The sequence below is a fragment of the Alligator mississippiensis genome, chromosome 13 (genome assembly GCF_030867095.1).
Source record: "Alligator mississippiensis isolate rAllMis1 chromosome 13, rAllMis1, whole genome shotgun sequence".
Lineage (NCBI taxonomy): Eukaryota > Metazoa > Chordata > Crocodylia > Alligatoridae > Alligator > Alligator mississippiensis.
Window position 1 is genome coordinate 53,481,007 of NC_081836.1, and position 17,790 is coordinate 53,498,796.

Genomic DNA, 17,790 nt, shown 5'->3' on the forward strand with positions numbered 1-17,790 from the left:
TTCTGGAAACACATTCAAAGCCTAATAGTTTTGCTACAAATTCATTAAGGGCATAAACTTCTTAAACAAAGATGTTAAGTAGTTCAGCTGCTCCTGTACTGATGCTATCAAATGTAAGTGCTTTCTAGGAGCCAATCAGATACGTACATTTTATGTACTTAGAACAGCATTAAAATATACAATGATTTTGGTTCACCAACATACGTGGCTGCCTTCTTGGGAGACTAGTGCATTCAAGTTAAACTGCTACCTGATGGAAGGAGTACAAATTTGCCAACTCATCACATTAGGGGTAACGGCCAAAATGCTCATTACTACTACAGGTATGGACCAATCTGAGAATTTCAAGAACAGGGATGAAGTTATTAAATTCTAGCACCATGTGTAGTGACACACTTGTTGTACTGGCTGTAGCACAACATGTACTGCCTTCTTTCAATGCACATTAACTCAGCCCCCACGTCAGTCACCTTGTAAAGCCTTGAAACCTTGAAGCGGAACACGTGTGGACCCAGTCACAAACTGCAACAGCCTCGCCCTTCTTTCCTCATCAAACGTTTCCACTGCTTGCCAGAACCACTTTACGATATTGCTATCTGCCATGCAGTGCTTCAGCCGTGTATTTGACTTCCAGTCATTTAGGTCTATTTTATCCAAGCCACCTATTATTAGCTGTTAAATAATTAAAAACACTTTCAACAGGTGATGAAATGACAGCTCAATTAACAGCCCCTATCACCCAAGCCACTTTCCAAATTAGAATATACTCTACACACCCCAATGATTTAGCCCACAATGAGACGCACCCTTCTCTGACATGTAGTACTTTGGAATGATGCAAAATAATTCAGGACAGGAAGGGAATAACAGTATCTCCAACTGAAACTGCAAGTGGAATTAGGTTGGATTTAGATAAGAAACCAGAGCCAGCTGGTTATTGTATGTAACATCTGAAAAGCACCATGCGTTCTTTCACTGGATCAGTGATGGAGACTTAGAAAAAGAATAGCACCTATTGAATACCATGCATCACTGCACACAATGCTCAAGTTCTCTTTGAAGGACTCCCATCCCTGTACTGACTACAACCCAGCCCTGCTTATTCTTCATGATCTTACCAGATCCCTGCCCTGCATGCTATAACAAGCAGCCATTCAATTCCATAATTATTTATCTAATAAATATATAAAGTTATTTGCATTTGGCAGCAACTGTGCAGCACCTATAACAAACTTTTAGAGTCTCTTTTTGACACAGAAGTGGTCAAATTTCTCAGAACTCTTTCCCAAGTGAATATCAGTTGCAGAGTACTGAGAAGAGGAAGGTACTATAGACCAAACCAGCTGGAATGACAAATATGGTCAGTTATTTTTTAATCCAAGGAGGCATTTGCTTAAAATGAATAACATACTATATTAAAAAAAAAGAAAAAAGAAAAAAAAATTCATAGGCTAAGGTCCAGAGAACATTTTGTCAATGATTTTGTTTTAATGGCTCTCTCATGCTATGGCTTTTGGACCACTTTCCTTCCCATACAGACACACGAACATTATTCTGGCAACTACAGTCGGTGTTAAAACAGAAAATATTTAAAACTATTGAGCAGGCTGAAAAAAAGAGTGAGAACCATGTGATTAGTTAACGGACCACAAGTTGCTAGCAAGTACTTCCAGGCCCACCCGTGGTCCATAAGCCACTAGCTAAGAACATATATTCTATTCCTAAGAGAGCAACTCAAGTACACTAAAACCCAGCAAATACTAGCCTGGTATTACAAAGATTGCTAAATGTTACAGTTCAGGTTTAATCAAAGACAAGTAAATGTCTCACTCTACAACCTGATGAAGGGTTTTTGAACCCGAAAGCTTGCTTAATAAATATTCTCCAACTATTTGGGTTGGTCTAATAAAAGATATCAAATTCACCCAAGGAACCTTGTCACTCTACAACCTGCACTTGAAATTTTCCATTTTCATAAATGACACTACCTGAAAAGAGTTACACAACTGCTGTTCTGAGAGCACTACAAAGCTAGCCATTGGCACTGGTTGCCCCAGTCTATAATACCCTGTATTTCCACTCAGACTGGGTCTGTCCCCTTTTGGTCCTTGTTTAGGAAAACAAAGGACCACTGTTGCTGTCTTCTATTTTAGACAGTCTCCTCCATAATGCTATTGTACAACACATTACAGAAAACATTTTTAGTGCAAACAGGGAACAGTTTCTGGCATTTCATTAATCAGAATAGAAGACGACAAAACAATTTTTACATTAACGCTGGCTTTACAGGTCATTCTGGTGAAAAAATGAAGTTATCATGAACTAATATAACAGGTACCTCAAGCTCCTTCTGGTCAAAAGGCTTTAGAAGATGTTGAGGAATAAGTTCATTAAAGCCCTTCTGTAGAGCCAGGAACTGCGCCTCAATTCCTCTCATAAATCGCCAGTTTACGTACAACCTGGTAAAAGCCCAAAACAGGCGATTAGAAGTATAGTGGATGTAACACTCAGCAAAACTGAGGAATCAGCAGAACTAAATAATTTTAGCGCACAGTGTCAAGGAACTAATATGGTTTCAAATGATACATTTTGGTCCATTTTTTTTTAATAGTTCCATTTCAACACAAAAACAGGCAGTGAGCCTTTTCCAAGGTGCACTTTATTTTTGCAGCATTCAGATAAATTACATTAGCATGCCAAGAAGGCGTATAAAAGATGACTACATTGTACACAATCAGATGAGAGAAGTCAGCCCTACTAGTTACTGTGGATCAGCCATAGTAGGTCATTGCATCTTTTTGTAGCATTACACCTACAGTTAAAATGATTTGTATTCCTAGGCTGAGAAAAAGTAGTGAATTGATGTTTAAAATGCCTCAAAAAGGCATTTTTCTACCTAGCAAACAGCGTCTTCCTATCTACCTGTCTCTCCTCCTCCAACGCACAACTTTCTGGAAAAACATCTAATTTATAAGGACACGAGAAACGATGACTTTCCATTACCCCTTTACATTTTCTTGCTAATGCTAGCAAAGAAACCTAATCCCAAGATGCTTTTGATAATGTTTGCAGTTGATCTTTTTCCAGCAACAGGACAGAAGGCAACTGCCAGCACCAATGAGTTAATACATATAATATACAACTAAGGGAGAAATATGAACCTGCTTCATGAACCTGAGATAGACGGGATCTCAAACTTTCTCTGGACATTTTTCTAAGAGATGGGATCTAGTTAACATCCAGTTATGGGGCGCTGCATAGGAGGCACTGGGTGAAATCCCACAGACTGCATTAAGGGATGGGTTGGGCAAGAAGATGTGTTCTCAGTGCAGAGGTCATAACCGTCCTCCTCTTCCCACACTGTTAAATGGAGGGTGGGGAGCCTGCAGAAGTTTTAAAAATGCTTGATCAGATTGATCTCCAAGCCATAAAAATCCACAATTCCATGTACCTAATCCATCTGCCAATAAAAATGCCCAAAGTTAACGATCAAGATCAATTGACCCTTCAGATTTAGGGCCCTTTTTATGTCCAAGAACTACATGATGAATTCTTATATTCTCCAAATCTCTCATCACGTTTAGGGAACAAATTTGCCTTGTGATACCTGACATATTCTTTCTTGTTCTCTTCTGTAACTGGGATATTTCTGCCATTTGGTTTGAGCTCATGTTGTAGAATACGCCCAAAAGCATTGTGCTCTACACAGAAAGTATGGTCCAGCACTGGGGTGATGTCATTCTCTCTGTCAATGAAAAGGCACAGAATAAAAAGATTTGGATAGAAAGTATTTGCTGGTGCACACCAATTTCATTTACTAACTTAGCAATCAAGGAAAGTTAGATTATGCATTAAACGTAATAGCTGTCCAACTGTGCCTTTAACAAATGCCAAATGTAACATTTGCAAAATTATAAATAGCTTAATGGGTTTTCAGAAGCCCAACATAACACACTACTTTTTCCTTTTCACTATGACTGTGGCACCTACTGCTAGTAAGGAGACAATTTTCTTACCTAAATTTAACACTGTGCTAATAAAAATGCTTTTCCTTATGACCAAGAAAACTCTGAAAGAATTCCAAATATATCTGACTAGACCCAAGAACATCTAAATGTTTGTCAAACACAGAGGTCCCAATTCTGCTCCAAGTTGCATGCATACAAACCTAGATTAAATTCCTCTCAAGTCACAAGAGAACTAAATTAGCATGAGGTCAGAATTTGGCCTCCCGCATGCATTAGTTAAACAAGAACGTGCTTCCTCACAGCTTACCTCCCTCACAACTCTACGCAGATGCTGGATTTGGTTATCAATAATTTGCAAAGTAAAGAATGAACCTCCCTCAGTGTCAACTTATGACTCACTGGAGGATCTCCCAAGAAGAGTTGAGCCGGGAGGAAAAGCTTTTATAAAAACAAGTACATTCAATTCTCAGACACAAAACAAGAAGGATGCTAAATCGGTCCCAGAATCTGCTTTCCATGCAGGATCTCTTTTAGTGGAATATTTTACTATCATCAAAGTAGTCTGATTCCAAGTCTTCTAGTTTAGGCTACAAATGAATAGTACTTACAAAATCCAAACTAAACTCTTATGTAGTTCTGGGTCAACAGATTCTAGATCAGACAGCTGAATGGGTTTCCCCAGCAGCTGTTTGTAGAAGGGAACTGTGAAACCCCCATTGATGTAGTGTCCATGGAACACAGCCAAACCCATTATCCGACCAACAAAATGGAAATAAGACAAATGATCCTGCAGAGGAAAAAGAAAGAATCATTCAGTGGAAAAGCAGCCCAGTGCTGACACCTCGTGGCTATATTTATGCCATTAGTAATACCTTAACAGCCAACTTTCTGCGCACCAAGGGTCACCATTTCCCCTGCTAAAATGCCAGAGCCATTTAACAACTGGATGTTGCAGATGATACCCAATGCATTAACTAAATCAACTTCTGGCTAGGTTTCCCAAATTCTCTCTCAAAGGGCTGAAATCCAAAAGTGAGAGGAACCCAAAGAAATGCAAGTAAAGGGACGTTTCAAAGAAATCAAATGTTTGTCGAACTAGTATTTGTTTAGTCAATTAGACATTATCTCTAATTTCTTCTGAAGAAAATTAGCCAAGGGATTATTTAATCTAGTTTCCACTCATCCATATGCCTTTCAGGCTGAGAGGTTTGCCTTGGTTTTCAAGAAGCAGGATGACTCTGCTTTTCAGCCTGTTGCCAAAGTTCTCCCAATACATTCTCCTCTCAATGAGCAGCAATGAGAACAGGTCAACAGCAAGATCTTAGTCAATGAATTCACTGCAGCCAGGGAAATTATGCTGCACAGCTATAAAACCTTATCTATACTGAGTGGTGGTGGGCGAGGTCTGCAGTAATGCACCAATGGCTAGAAATCAGTGTAGACAAGGACTTTGCTGCAGCCGAGAGGGTGGGGTTCACAGTATCACTACTCACTGATTGGACTTTGCTCAGGAAGTGATGCTACTTTAATATCTCCCCAAACTCTCACTGATCAAGATTATCTTCATTCATGCATAAGGTTTCAGAATTGGGTGTGTAGTAGTACTAAAAATTCTCACCAAACACCACATTAAAGTTTCAATACAGCTGGAAAGAAAATTCAATTTCCCTGGGTTTCGCTGGCTCCATATAAACATCCTAATCTTCAATCTAAAACTCATTATCTACCATATTTAGCCAAAACCAAGACAACTTTGAATTTAAGACCATCTTGGAATAATTAGATTCTATAAATGGAAAAAGATGAATGTGTTATAATTTTCCATGTATAAAATCTAATTATTGGAGGGCCATCTTAAACTTATGTCTCCCCCACTGCTGCAGCAGGACAAGCAGAAGTAAGTGAGCAAGCAGTGGTGGGGCAGGTGGTAGGAGAGATTGTATGCAAAGTCAAGCAGCCTGACCCCCCACCCTGCGTGTCCCTCCACACCTTTCCCCCTGTGATGTGTCCCTCCACTCTCCCTTCCCTGCTGCCTGTGCACCCCAGCCCCCACACTCCCTGGCACCTCCCTGAGCCTCCCCTTCCCTCTTATCCTTTGGCTCCTATTCCAGACCAGCCCCCTGCACAGAGCACATGGTCACTCTGGTGCTCACCCAGCCATGCAGCAAAGGTTGTAGTGGCAGAAACTTTGGCCCCAAAGGTCTTGGGGGAGAATAGAGGCAGTGGCTGCATCTCAGAGTCTGACCCCAAGACCAGGTCAGGGCCAGAGTCCAGAACCACAGCAGCTGCCTGTCCCCAGCTTGTACCTAAATCCAAGATCAGGGCCCTTCTGCCCCACAAGGTCAAAAAACAGGGGGGAGGCCTCATCTTTGATTCAAGTAAATATGGTCTTATCGCACTTCGGTGCATTTTTGTTTACCCTCTTCTGCCAAGTCGGACAATTTCACACAGAAGTAGTGGTTCAGTCTCCTATTCTAGCATGCTGTTTCCCCAGTGCTAATACTTACAGGATTGATAGAAGAGTCTGCATTGATTTGTAGCATGTAAATATTGTCTGTAGAGTATTGGAAGAGTCCATAATAGGGGTTCAGCATTTCATGGCACAGTAAATACAACCATTCTCTGCCAAACAAAGCAGTGTTTCAGAACAGCACAGGTTTCACTATCAATACATTTGCTACCAAATCTGTCAAATTCTAAACCATTTCATTTTAAATATTGGATAAAATGCCTAGTAATCTGTACCGCCTCATTGGGAGTGGGACAGGGAGAGGAAACAAAGTTCACTTCAAAGCCTGAAAAAGTGTCTGTCTCATTTCCAGGCAGACTATTACTCTGGAAGTGTCATCCAGGAATTAGCATCAGTGAGAGACACTAATAAGGAGCTGGAGTAATATAATCATGACTCATGCTTTTCACCTGTTTCCTAAATAATGGAACTGAGTGCAATCAAGAAAGAGCAAGCTTGCCCAATATACATTCTTCAGCTGTTTTAATCATTACAGAGAGAGGCAGTGAAGGGGGAAAGCTGGGCTACACTTACACCTCTGAGAACAAGCAAAGAGAGTTAAGATTTGCACTACCCCTAGCAAATTTACTAATGAGCCTGAAGGCATTTTAGGAGGAGGAAGAGAAGTGTCTGGGGAAAGGTGAGACAAGACTTCTGGACTCCCTTTGTTTGTCCAGTGATGCATTACTCACAGAAGGTTGTTTTCTCCCTTCCCTTCTGTCTGATGCACCTTATGGTTCTAGGGAAAAAAATCCAACTGTAGATGTGCATGATTTGTGCACTTGGGCCCCTACTGTGACAGAGGCTGAGCATACCAGAAACAAAGTCATCATTGGTTTTGGACCTCTCTCCAAATTTTCAATTCTTTTTTTTTATCTGGCTAGTGGAAGTAGATGATATCAAGGGACTGTGCCTGCAGTGACTGAAAGTCTTGCCAGAACTGCAGATGCATCAGTCACACAGGATAATTCTGGCACTTGGGCCTCTTAGTGTCCAAAGGTACCAGGAAAAACATACAGAAGCACTAGGTACTAAGGGCACCAAAGAGCTGGTGCCAAAGGAAAGGCTGTCAGTGAATCCAGTTGGTTACTGCAGACACTGTTTTCATTGTGGAAACTGAGGGGCTCAGCTAGAGGGACTCATCTGAAATCAGTAACTGTTCTAGTGCTCTAGAGACAAGAGAAAGGTGGGTCCAGTCTGCCCTTTACTTCTTTGGTTAGAGGAAGAAAGATGACATCTAGGGCACAGTAGGGGACCCACTGGACACCACTAGCAAAGAGAACATCCACCTGGCATATGCAAAGTGCATGTGCATACACACCAAGAGCAGGGCCCTTCTGGACAAACAAAGGAGTTCAGATTTGGAAGTAATTAGGAGTCAGATGACAGCAAGATTTTAATCTGAAGTATTCAAAAGGTGCAGTCAGAAACCAATATTCAACTAAGATGCAGATTGGCCATTATTAGCAAAGAAAGACTGCCCAAAGGCAAAGCTTATAGAAAAATCACAAGGAGGAAGGTAAACTTAAGCGGACAGAAGACAGTCAAAGTATTATTGTGGGAGAGGGAACAGGGAAAGGTAAAAGGAGCTGTTGGTAATGCCAGCAGCAAATCAGAAAACAGATTCTTTTCTTTATCTATCACAATCAGCTACGGGCCACTAGCCCCCTCTAAAGGCAATTTCACAATTAAAACATCCCAGATGAGGAGAATTAAGAAATTTAAGACTGACCTTGCCACTCCTCCATAATCCAAGCCCTCCTCTCCTCGAAATTTCACCATGAGCCTCTTTTTTAGGTCTTTTGGCCTCATCTTCATTATCTGACGATACGACTCCTATATAGAAATATACAGAGTTAAGAAACCCACCACAAAATACACTGTTACTTGAATCAAGATAATCCATAGTGTAATCTAGTCATATTTTTCACAGTCAATGTGTATTCCAATTATGTTCCTGCTAGTGTTAAACAGAAGGAAATATACACCGGCTTTAATTCTGAATGTTTTCTGACATACAACGGTTATTAATGTCATCCACGCCTAGAATAAGAGACTCCCCTAAAGCTACTCTTTACACGGCGGAAATGCGCAAGTCATAAAATGTCAAAGTGACAGAGATGGCCTGGAATTACAATTAAGGAATATGCCCAAGAGAAAAATCATTTTGTCATTAATGTGAGTTTGGATGGATGATATCTAAAATTAGAGCAGCTGAGAATTTTCAATGATCAACTTTGCCATAAAGTATACAGGTTTCACTGAAGCAAACCAGGCTACACAAAAGCCTAAGAGCGCTAGCAGACTTCCTCTTGCATTGTATGTACTAAGCATATTTCCATAACACCATCGCCTAATAGCCAACATCTGAACCTGGGCCGCTGACGTTCTCTTCACCTGAAAAGTCTGTTGTATGAGAGCTTCCACCTCCTTCAGTCAGCGCGTCTGAGGGCAGGAAAAAATGAACGCCATATGCTGTGAAATGATACTCCAGTAGTCTCTCTCCACATCTGCATATCATGATGCACAAAGCTACATACCTCAAAGATTTCTTCCCTGGACACTTCAATGCGGCAGTGACCAGCTTGAGGTTGCTGAAGAGAGAGTTCATGTCTAAGGACTTTTAGCTTCTGTACCAAGTCCCTTTCATATCTTTGTGCGGGTAACTCCTCACCATCTTCTAATGACCCCTCATTTGGAACAGGCAAAGGCTGCTGGCTGGGCTCTTTCAGTTGGCATTGATGGCTTTGAATGAAACAAAAAAACTTATTTTTATACACATAAGAAAAAGACAGGTGCTATGCAACAGTGATGGAAGAACTAGTCAGGCCCACTTTCCATTGATACCTAACACAAGTGGAATATGAATTAATTAAAGAATACACTACAAACCCCATTATCTTTAATTGGCAGCTATAAGGAATTAAGGGTGTGCACATATGCATATGCAAGTGAAGATCAGCAGTACTTCCCAATTCATTCTTTTGTTGCAGTGATATGCAGCAAAAAGATTCTGAAAGGCATGTCATCTGGGTAATACTGAGTGCTGACTGGGCAGTGATGAAATATTTTGTACCATTTTTCCAAGACTGAGACCTTGTGAAGGGTTATGACGTTCCATTAGAGAACTAATTACATAAAGAGCTTTATGAACATAACAGTCTAACAATACCTTCTAATGCAGTTGTAAGTTCAGTAAGCCAGACACTTGCCCCAAACAGTTACTGCATTAAATGTACAGATTATGAAGAAAAAAGTAAATGATGCTTAATAATTATTTTCCAACTATTTGGGTTGGTCTAATAAAAGATATCAGATTCACCCAAGGAACCTCGTCTGCCAATGATTCTTAAGGTATTTCAAGAGTCTAACGTTAAGAGATTAATTTTCTATCATGCAAGGTTCTTACTTCATGATGTGATGTAATCTTGGGTCTGTGAACTGTGTGGTTCTGTTATTATGATCTACAAAATATATTCTTCCAGACACTGTACTTCTAACTTCCCAGCCTGGCGGCAGAGGTCCTAGTTCGTCACAGTTGACACTGTTAAGGTCCCTAAAGATGAAAAGAAAAAATGTTAGAGCATCTTAGTAACATAAATTGAAACATATTACTCCTAGAGAAGAAAACTCTGAATGAATATGGTGCTAAGGTAGACAGGGCAACAGCACCAAGTTAGGCAGGTGACCATGATGGACACAAGTGTCTTTTATTAACCCAGGTGAAAATAGTTTTATTTAGTTGTGATACAAAGAACCCAATTATTCAAATAAGGATTCATGTGAAAAATAAATCAAACACTTTTGAGTTATAGCAGAAAGCAAATTAGACATTAGTCATTATAATGTACAGGTACTCCTCACTTAACGACCTACCTGTTTAACGACCGCGCGGACTTACGACCACGCGGTCGTGGAAACGGAAGTACTGTACAAGATGTCGGCGAAAAGGAAGAGCATGACTTCACCTGGAGGAAGCGCCAAGAAACAAAGGAAGGCTATCGATCTTGAGATGAAAATGAAGATCATAAACGACTATGAAGCTGGTAAGAAAGTTAAAGCGATAGCACGTGACTTGGAGCTGGCGCATTCGACCATTTCGACGATCTTGAAGGATAGAGTGAAAGAGGCAGTGAAAGCATCGACAGGATTTAAAGCCATAATAACTAGGCAGCGGAAAGGCCTCATCCATGAAATGGAGAAATTACTGGCGATCTGGTTTGACGACCAGATACAAAAAAGAATGCCGATGAGCCTTTTAATAATTCAGGCCAAGGCACGCAGTATCTTTGAGACTTTGAAGGCGCGCGAAGGCTCAACGGAAACATTTACGGCAAGCCACGGATGGTTTCAACAGTTTCGTCGGAGATTCAACGTGCATAATCGGAGTATCAGCGGTGAGGCGGCAAGTGCGGACGTAGAAGCAGCAGAAAAATTTGTTGACCAATTTGATGAAATCATCGAGAAAGGCGGCTACTGTCTGGAACAGATCTTCAATGTGGATGAAACCGGACTTTTTTGGAAGAAAATGCCAGAAATGTCCTACATACACAAAGAAGCTAAAGCAATGCCCGGTTTCAAGGCTTTTAAGGACAGGGTCACGTTGTTGTTGGGAGGAAATGTCGCTGGGTTCAAGTTAAAGCCTTTCCTCATCCATCGCTCCGAGAACCCACGTGCATTGAAGCAGGTTAGTAAGCACACGCTGCCTGTTTACTATTGTGCAAATAACAAGGCATGGATGACGCAAGCTTTATTTGAGGATTGGTTCATCAACTGCTTCATACCCTCGGTCAAGCATTAGTGTCTGGAAGAGGGGGTTCCCTTTAAAATTATCCTCCTGCTTGATAATGCCCCAGGCAGCATCTTGATGATGTACACCCGGATGTAAAGGTAGTGTATCTGCCTAAAAACACGACTGCTATCCTACAGCCAATGGACCAGGGGGCTATAGCTACGTTCAAAGCATACTATTTGCGCGCAACTTTTTCCAAAGCTGTAGCAGCAACAGAAAGTGATGAAGTACCCCTTCGTGATTTTTGGAAATCATACAACATTTTACACTGCATAAAGAACATTGAATCAGCTTGGGAGGGAGTGACAGAAAAGTGTATGCAAGGCATATGGAAAAAATGCCTAAAAGTTTTCGTGAATAATTTCGAAGGGTTTGACAAAGACGAACATGTCGATCATAAATAAAAAAATTGTGGAACTTGCTAACGTGCTTAATTTAGATGTTGAAGTGAAAGATATTGAAGAATTAGTGGAATATGTCGAGGGAGAGCTAACTAACGAAGATTTAATAGAGTTGGAAGTGCAGCAGCACTTGGAAGAGGAAGAGGAAGAAGAAGAAGAGGAAAGAATGGAAGAAGTACAAAAGAAGTTCACTGTAAATGGGTTAGCTGGTGTGTTCTCAAAAGTGAATGCGGCTATATTAGAACTAGAGGGTATGGACCCGAATGTTGAACGGTTCACGAAAGTGGAACGGCAAATGAATGAACTTTTACGATGCTATCGTGAAATTTATGAAGAAAAAAAGAAAATTACAAAAATTACAAAGCAGACCACACTAACAGGATTCTTCTCGAAAGCTACACTCAGGACCCCTGCTGATAATTCCGATGATAACTCCGATGATGACGCTGATGACCCCAAACCACTACCACACTTTGAAGGATTCGATAACTAAAATGTTGATCTGAATGTCTTTTTTTATAGCTTTAATTTTTTTAGTACATCATTTTTATAATTTTTGCTGATTGTATTTTTATGTTCTGTAATATGTAAGAGTCATGCAAATTAAAACAAAATTATCAAGCTGGAGTTTCCTTTAGACCTTTTCTTTATTAAGAATAAATAAAAATGATTACCTGTATTTACAGTACAGTATGCAAACCTAAGTAATGTATATTAGAGCTGATTTCCTCTATTCAGGGGCGGCTCCTCGCTTATCGACCAATTCGCTTAACGACCTAGTCGTGGGAACGGAACGGAACTCGGTCGTTAAGTGAGGAGTACCTGTATTGTAAACTAATGGAAAGGTCAATGTAGTTTTGGGCTACATAGATGAAAGCTCATCATAGGGCAGTGTAATTATAGATCCTAATTAAGGTTGTGTGAAGCTTCGGACTGTGCTTTGGATCCAGGGAAGCTTTGGACACTTCAGCATCCGAAGCAGCATGTCCAGACTGAAGAGCTGGCTTCGGAAAAGCTTCAGAGCCGCCTCGGAGATCTGGCCATAGGGTATAGTGGGGAAATCAATGAAATATCTATAACTTTGTTGTTTTTTGTCCCATTTGGATTAAACTTGCAGGGGTGGTAGCCTCTGCTGAGAGCATAAAGCCTGCCAAGTTTCAAGAAGATCGGTGCAGGGATTGGGGGGAACTACACCCCAAATTTTTGAAAGCAAAACTCATGTCATTTGTATGCGTTACACCACATGGGGGTGAAAAGTGCAGGAGCGGTGGCCCCTGGTGAGGCCACAAAGCCTGCCAAGTTTCAAGGAGATAAGTGCAGGGGTTTGGGGGGAATTGTACCTCAAGCTGTGGACAAGCAAAACTCGTGACATGGGTGACACTGTGTGTTAAGGCGCAGCAGGGTGAAAGCTGCAGGGATAGCGGCCCCTGCTCCGGCCATGACGCCTGCCAGCTGTCGAGAAGATCGGTGCAGGGGGGCTCTGGGGCCCTGCGCCCCTAGCTGCTGGCAGGCAAAACTCAGGACATGGGTGCTTGTGCAACTGACTGCATCTGTCTTGGGGCAGTTGATTGTCTGTATTGATTACTTCCTCTCCTTAGTCTGTGGTTTTGTAGGTGTTAATCCCTGCTAATTAATGTTGTTATGAGTTAATTAGCAACGTGACATGAGTTTTGCTTTCAAGAATTTGGGGTGCAGTTCCCCCCAAACCCCTGCACCAATCTTCTTGAACCTGGGCAGGTTTCATGCTCTCAGCAGAGGCTACCACCCCTGCAAGTTTCATCCAAATCAGAAAAAAACAACAAAGTTATAGATATTTCATTGATTCCCCATTATATCCTATGGCCGGATCTCCGAGGCGGCTCTGAAGCCTCAGAGCCGCTTTGACCAGATTGAAGCGGGAACCCGGTCAGGAGCTCCGGATCAGACTGCTGGCACCCGAAGCAGCTGGATCCGAAGCCAGAATAGCTGCCTACTCGCGCAGGCCTAATCCTAATTACAACTGCATACAGATCTGAACACCTCATTACCGCAAAGACTGACAAACTGGATGGAGTTCAGACTACAGCAACATTAGTGGGTAAGATCTAAGGAAAAAAAATCCCTGACAACTAAATCTGGATTGCTTTGCTATGCAATTCAAAAGAGGCTCAGTTAAAGAGAGTTTTTTAAAGATGTAAATACTGTTCAGAAAAGAATTAGGATGCCCCAAGGAAGATATAAAAAAAAGATGTAAAGTGAGGATATTAAAAAAAAAGAAAATGGTTAGAATGAATCAGAAAAATGTCTCACAATGAGATCTATTAGATTATGCAACAGCATTCCCAGACCAGACAATACATGCCACCGGACTGTAAAAACTGTCCTGAAATAGTAGGGAGATGACAGAACCCATGATCACTTCCTGTTCCTGTGATTCTTTGGAGCAACAAGGCTTTAAAGCAGAAGAGTAAATTCCATGCATATGGCCACTATTTAGGAAGAAAGGCGTTTTTCATGGAGATGGCTCCCAATATCAAAGAACTCATGAAAATTCCCTTAAGCACTAATAAGGGCTACATCCAAAAACAACTGCAGCATTCAGAATAAATTAGTCTCTCTCAAATAAGGAACCTCAGAACCCAGCCATTTAAAAAGCAAGAGATGGCTTCTACAGCCAGTGGCTTTTCAAAACTGCCAGTAAAAAAAAAGGTGCAGAAACTGATCTCTTGCCTCTATAATTAGCAAGTTTCTCATTCTAATTACTGGACTGCTAATTTTGATTCAAGTAAAGAGAGAGATGTTACTGACAACATTGCCCTTTACACTCTAGAGTCTTAAAATGTGATACTTTAAGACTGCTTTTGAAGATGGTCCCACTTGCTTTCAGGTTATACTTCAATTCTATTGACAGGATGCATTTTCACCTCTAGAATCTAAAATTCAGGAGACACTGACAGCATAGGTACAGGAAGATATTAACTGCAAAAAGCCTCCTGAGTTCACCTTGCCCAAACAGAGGGAAAGGTGCATGCCTTACCAGAAGCTCAGGATTCTGCCTTACAGATTCTGAATAGGAACTTTCCTAAATTAGCAATCTTATTATCAGTGGATGAGATTAACATTATGAAAGCTGTCTTCGATTTGTTGTGCACCTGAATGTATTTTAGGTGATTTAACTATGTCCAATATTTAGGGCTCATTTCTGCTAAAAGCCACAAACAAGCTTCTGCTCTATGGGGTCTTTTGTCAGAACAGGTATGTAAAGAAAGCCATGTCAAATAAAAATAAGGCAGTGTCATCAGTGTCTTGTAAGCCACACTGTCTTGTCTACCTGAACTGCTCACTCGGGTGCCTTGGGTCCCCTATCAAGTCGTTATTAACACTGCCTGCATAGCATGTAAAAATTGGCTTTCATAGTTTTACTTTCCAGTCTTTAATCTGTCGGCTGCCCATAAAAACAGCATGGATAAAGAAGCTAGCCAGCAATAGATGTCTTGTTACAAAAAATTGGATTATCATAGATTAATTCTCCTAAGAGACTTTGCACCAAGTTAATCAGGGAGATGATTCATATTTTCCCAGCTACAAAGTGTTGGTCTGAAATGAAAAGACTTTTAAATAGTTTTTAAAAGTAATTTTTCAAACCCCTAGAGTTTACAATTGACAAAACATTTCTGCTTCAGCTGCATAAAAGCAAGCAATATTATGACTGAAGACATCAACCAACCATTCAGAAATTAGGAACTACTAGCAGCTGAAAGAGAGCAGTCTAACCTCTCTCCGCTGAGAGCCCAAGTCATTTTCCGGCTCGGAAAAATTTTAGGTTAGATCCAAAACAGAGCAATTTGCATCTTTATCCAAAAGCCAAAGTAACCTCAATATTTTATCAAGCGTGTCTTTAGTGGGAACTCACCAAGAGTTACACATCATCTCTTTTTATATGATTTGGAAGTGACACATAGTTAATTTTTAATTTATGAGCAAGCAAGTGTCCTGTGGTATTTGGGCAAAAAGCCAGTATAGAAACCCAAGACAATTTTTGTTCTGTTAACCTCCTCCTCATATTTGAGTCATAACACTTTAGCAGATTACCCTAAAGAGAAAAAAAGGTGACTCTTATAACCATGAATGAATACCTTGGTATCCTGGGGTCATGCCATGTGCTAACTCCAGTCTGCGTGTGCAAAAAATAAACTTGTCCCTGTACCGTTGTCCTTTGTTCTATATAAAAGAGAGGAAAATATTCTTTAATTATTCTATATTTGAAATTATTAAAAAACTGTAAACAGTTTCTTAAAGCTACATGCATATGCTTTGACTAAAGATTGAGATGGTGCTAGATGAGACTAAAGGAGCCATCAAGGCTGCTATGTTTTTGATTACCTCTATCCAATAACTTTTTTCTGAGCTCAAATGCTGTTTTGATCAATTAACTTAACAGAATGTTTCATTAGCTGTTTAACACCTGAATTTAATTTTCTCTTAATTTTAGAGTACCTGGTTTCAAACTTTAATTTGTCTTCTACTATTTTTTTTAGCCTGAATCATTTATTCACTCTAAGATCTATATCCTCTCATTCTCCTAGGTAAGACTCTTCACCTCACCCTCTAAATTTTATTTTTTGGGTTTTCTGTATTATTTTAATTTTGTTTCAGTTTTTTCCTGAACTACAGGGCTCAAACCCACACATAATGTGCCCGTGGGAAAATAAAAATAACACTACTACTTTGTGTTAAGTGCATTCTTCCTAGAAACACTTCCAAGGTTAGCCGGGGCTCTTCTGCAACAGCATCACACCACAAGCTCATGCTTAGTTTATGATCAGACCCCGAGCGAGTTTTGGAGTGGCAGATTTCTACGTAGCCAATTATTCTATATTTGGATATAGAAGCTTTAGCTTATTATTTAGCCAATCTTTATATAAGTTATAGTTTATGCTGCTTACGTTACCTCCCTAGAGGGAGAAAGGAATTACATGCACGCAGGCATTGTGCATATTAAGAGATGCAGATTGTATTTTATATCAAATACGAAAATGTATACATAAAGTCCTCTTATAGATTTGGCCAGATATAATGATTCTGGAAAACTCTTACCATAGCCTTCAGGTAGGTCAGGTGACTGATGACCGTGTGGTCTATTCTGAGGTGTTTGGACAGGACCTCTGATTTCAGGATTTCGAAGTCGTTGTGCCTGAAGCCTCTGATCCTGACTGGGGGATTCCACGAACCGACAATTCCCTCCACCAGCCGCACCAGTAGTATCCATGTATGGTGCTGGTTCCTCCATAAAACAGCTCAGTGGCCTTCCAGGTCCAGAATCTTCATAAACTGTTCTGAAAGCAGGGACATGCACCAAGTTAAAACCACAGTAGGTTAAAATACCTACTTCTATTCCTCTCCATGATTTGACTGATCTGAATTAGCAGTTTCTACATCCCACACTACCCCACACTGCTCTGGAGCCAATATCAAATCATCAGAAGACTGACCATCAAGTCTCAATAAGACTGACGCATGATAGGGCTCTTTCATGAAATTCATCAACAACAGCATCCTAACACTTCCATCTATATAATAAACCATTTTTTCTTAAGGAACTGGTTTTGTCAAGTTACTATTTATATAATTCCTACTTTATTTTATTTGCATTCACTTTTCCACGTAACAAAGATACTTTATTTAAAAATAAAATAAAGGCTTAGTTTTGCTTTCTAAGAGTCACCAGAAGATGCAATACTTACCCTTCATTTTCCAGCAGCCCTCGGCAATCTACAACAGAACCTCCTGTGCCTATCCTGTCTCGTGTTTGTAAACTGACTGAAACAGAAAACCAGAATTAACATTAAGACTTCTATACCATAATAATTAATATCTATGATGTTAAAGAACCACTAAAGGCAAGCTGTGGCACTCTAGAGTCTATCATTTAGTAATTGCTTCTATAAGCATCACTCAACTTTCCTATTTTTTAAGAAGGAGGCTGTAACCAAATGTGTCAGAGCTCCAAAAGTTGGACCAAGTCTTCTCCATCAATAATCCTGACTAATATTTCTCTGTTATATAAATACAGGCATTTTTTATTTATGTGAGCAAAGCTTTATATCCCACAAGTACCAAGCTCAGGATGAAACAATGTTA

At 40.4% G+C, this 17,790-nt stretch overlaps 1 protein-coding gene across 2 annotated transcripts in view; it reads right to left on the reverse strand.

Moving 5' to 3' along the window:
- The window catches only part of SMURF1 (SMAD specific E3 ubiquitin protein ligase 1), a 56,715-nt gene that overhangs the window by 5,696 nt on the left and 33,229 nt on the right, over positions 1-17,790 (reverse strand). For both annotated transcript variants that reach the window (XM_014604332.3, XM_014604331.3), the window contains exons 6-16: positions 17,394-17,469; positions 16,747-16,985; positions 15,786-15,870; positions 9,887-10,033; positions 9,018-9,222; positions 8,210-8,313; positions 6,476-6,590; positions 4,577-4,755; positions 3,608-3,745; positions 2,339-2,459; positions 471-672 (exon numbers count right to left, since the gene is read on the reverse strand). In XM_014604332.3, coding sequence (XP_014459818.1) covers positions 471-672; positions 2,339-2,459; positions 3,608-3,745; positions 4,577-4,755; positions 6,476-6,590; positions 8,210-8,313; positions 9,018-9,222; positions 9,887-10,033; positions 15,786-15,870; positions 16,747-16,985; positions 17,394-17,469 — 1,611 coding nt within the window. The remainder of the gene's footprint in view (positions 1-470; positions 673-2,338; positions 2,460-3,607; positions 3,746-4,576; positions 4,756-6,475; positions 6,591-8,209; positions 8,314-9,017; positions 9,223-9,886; positions 10,034-15,785; positions 15,871-16,746; positions 16,986-17,393; positions 17,470-17,790) is intronic.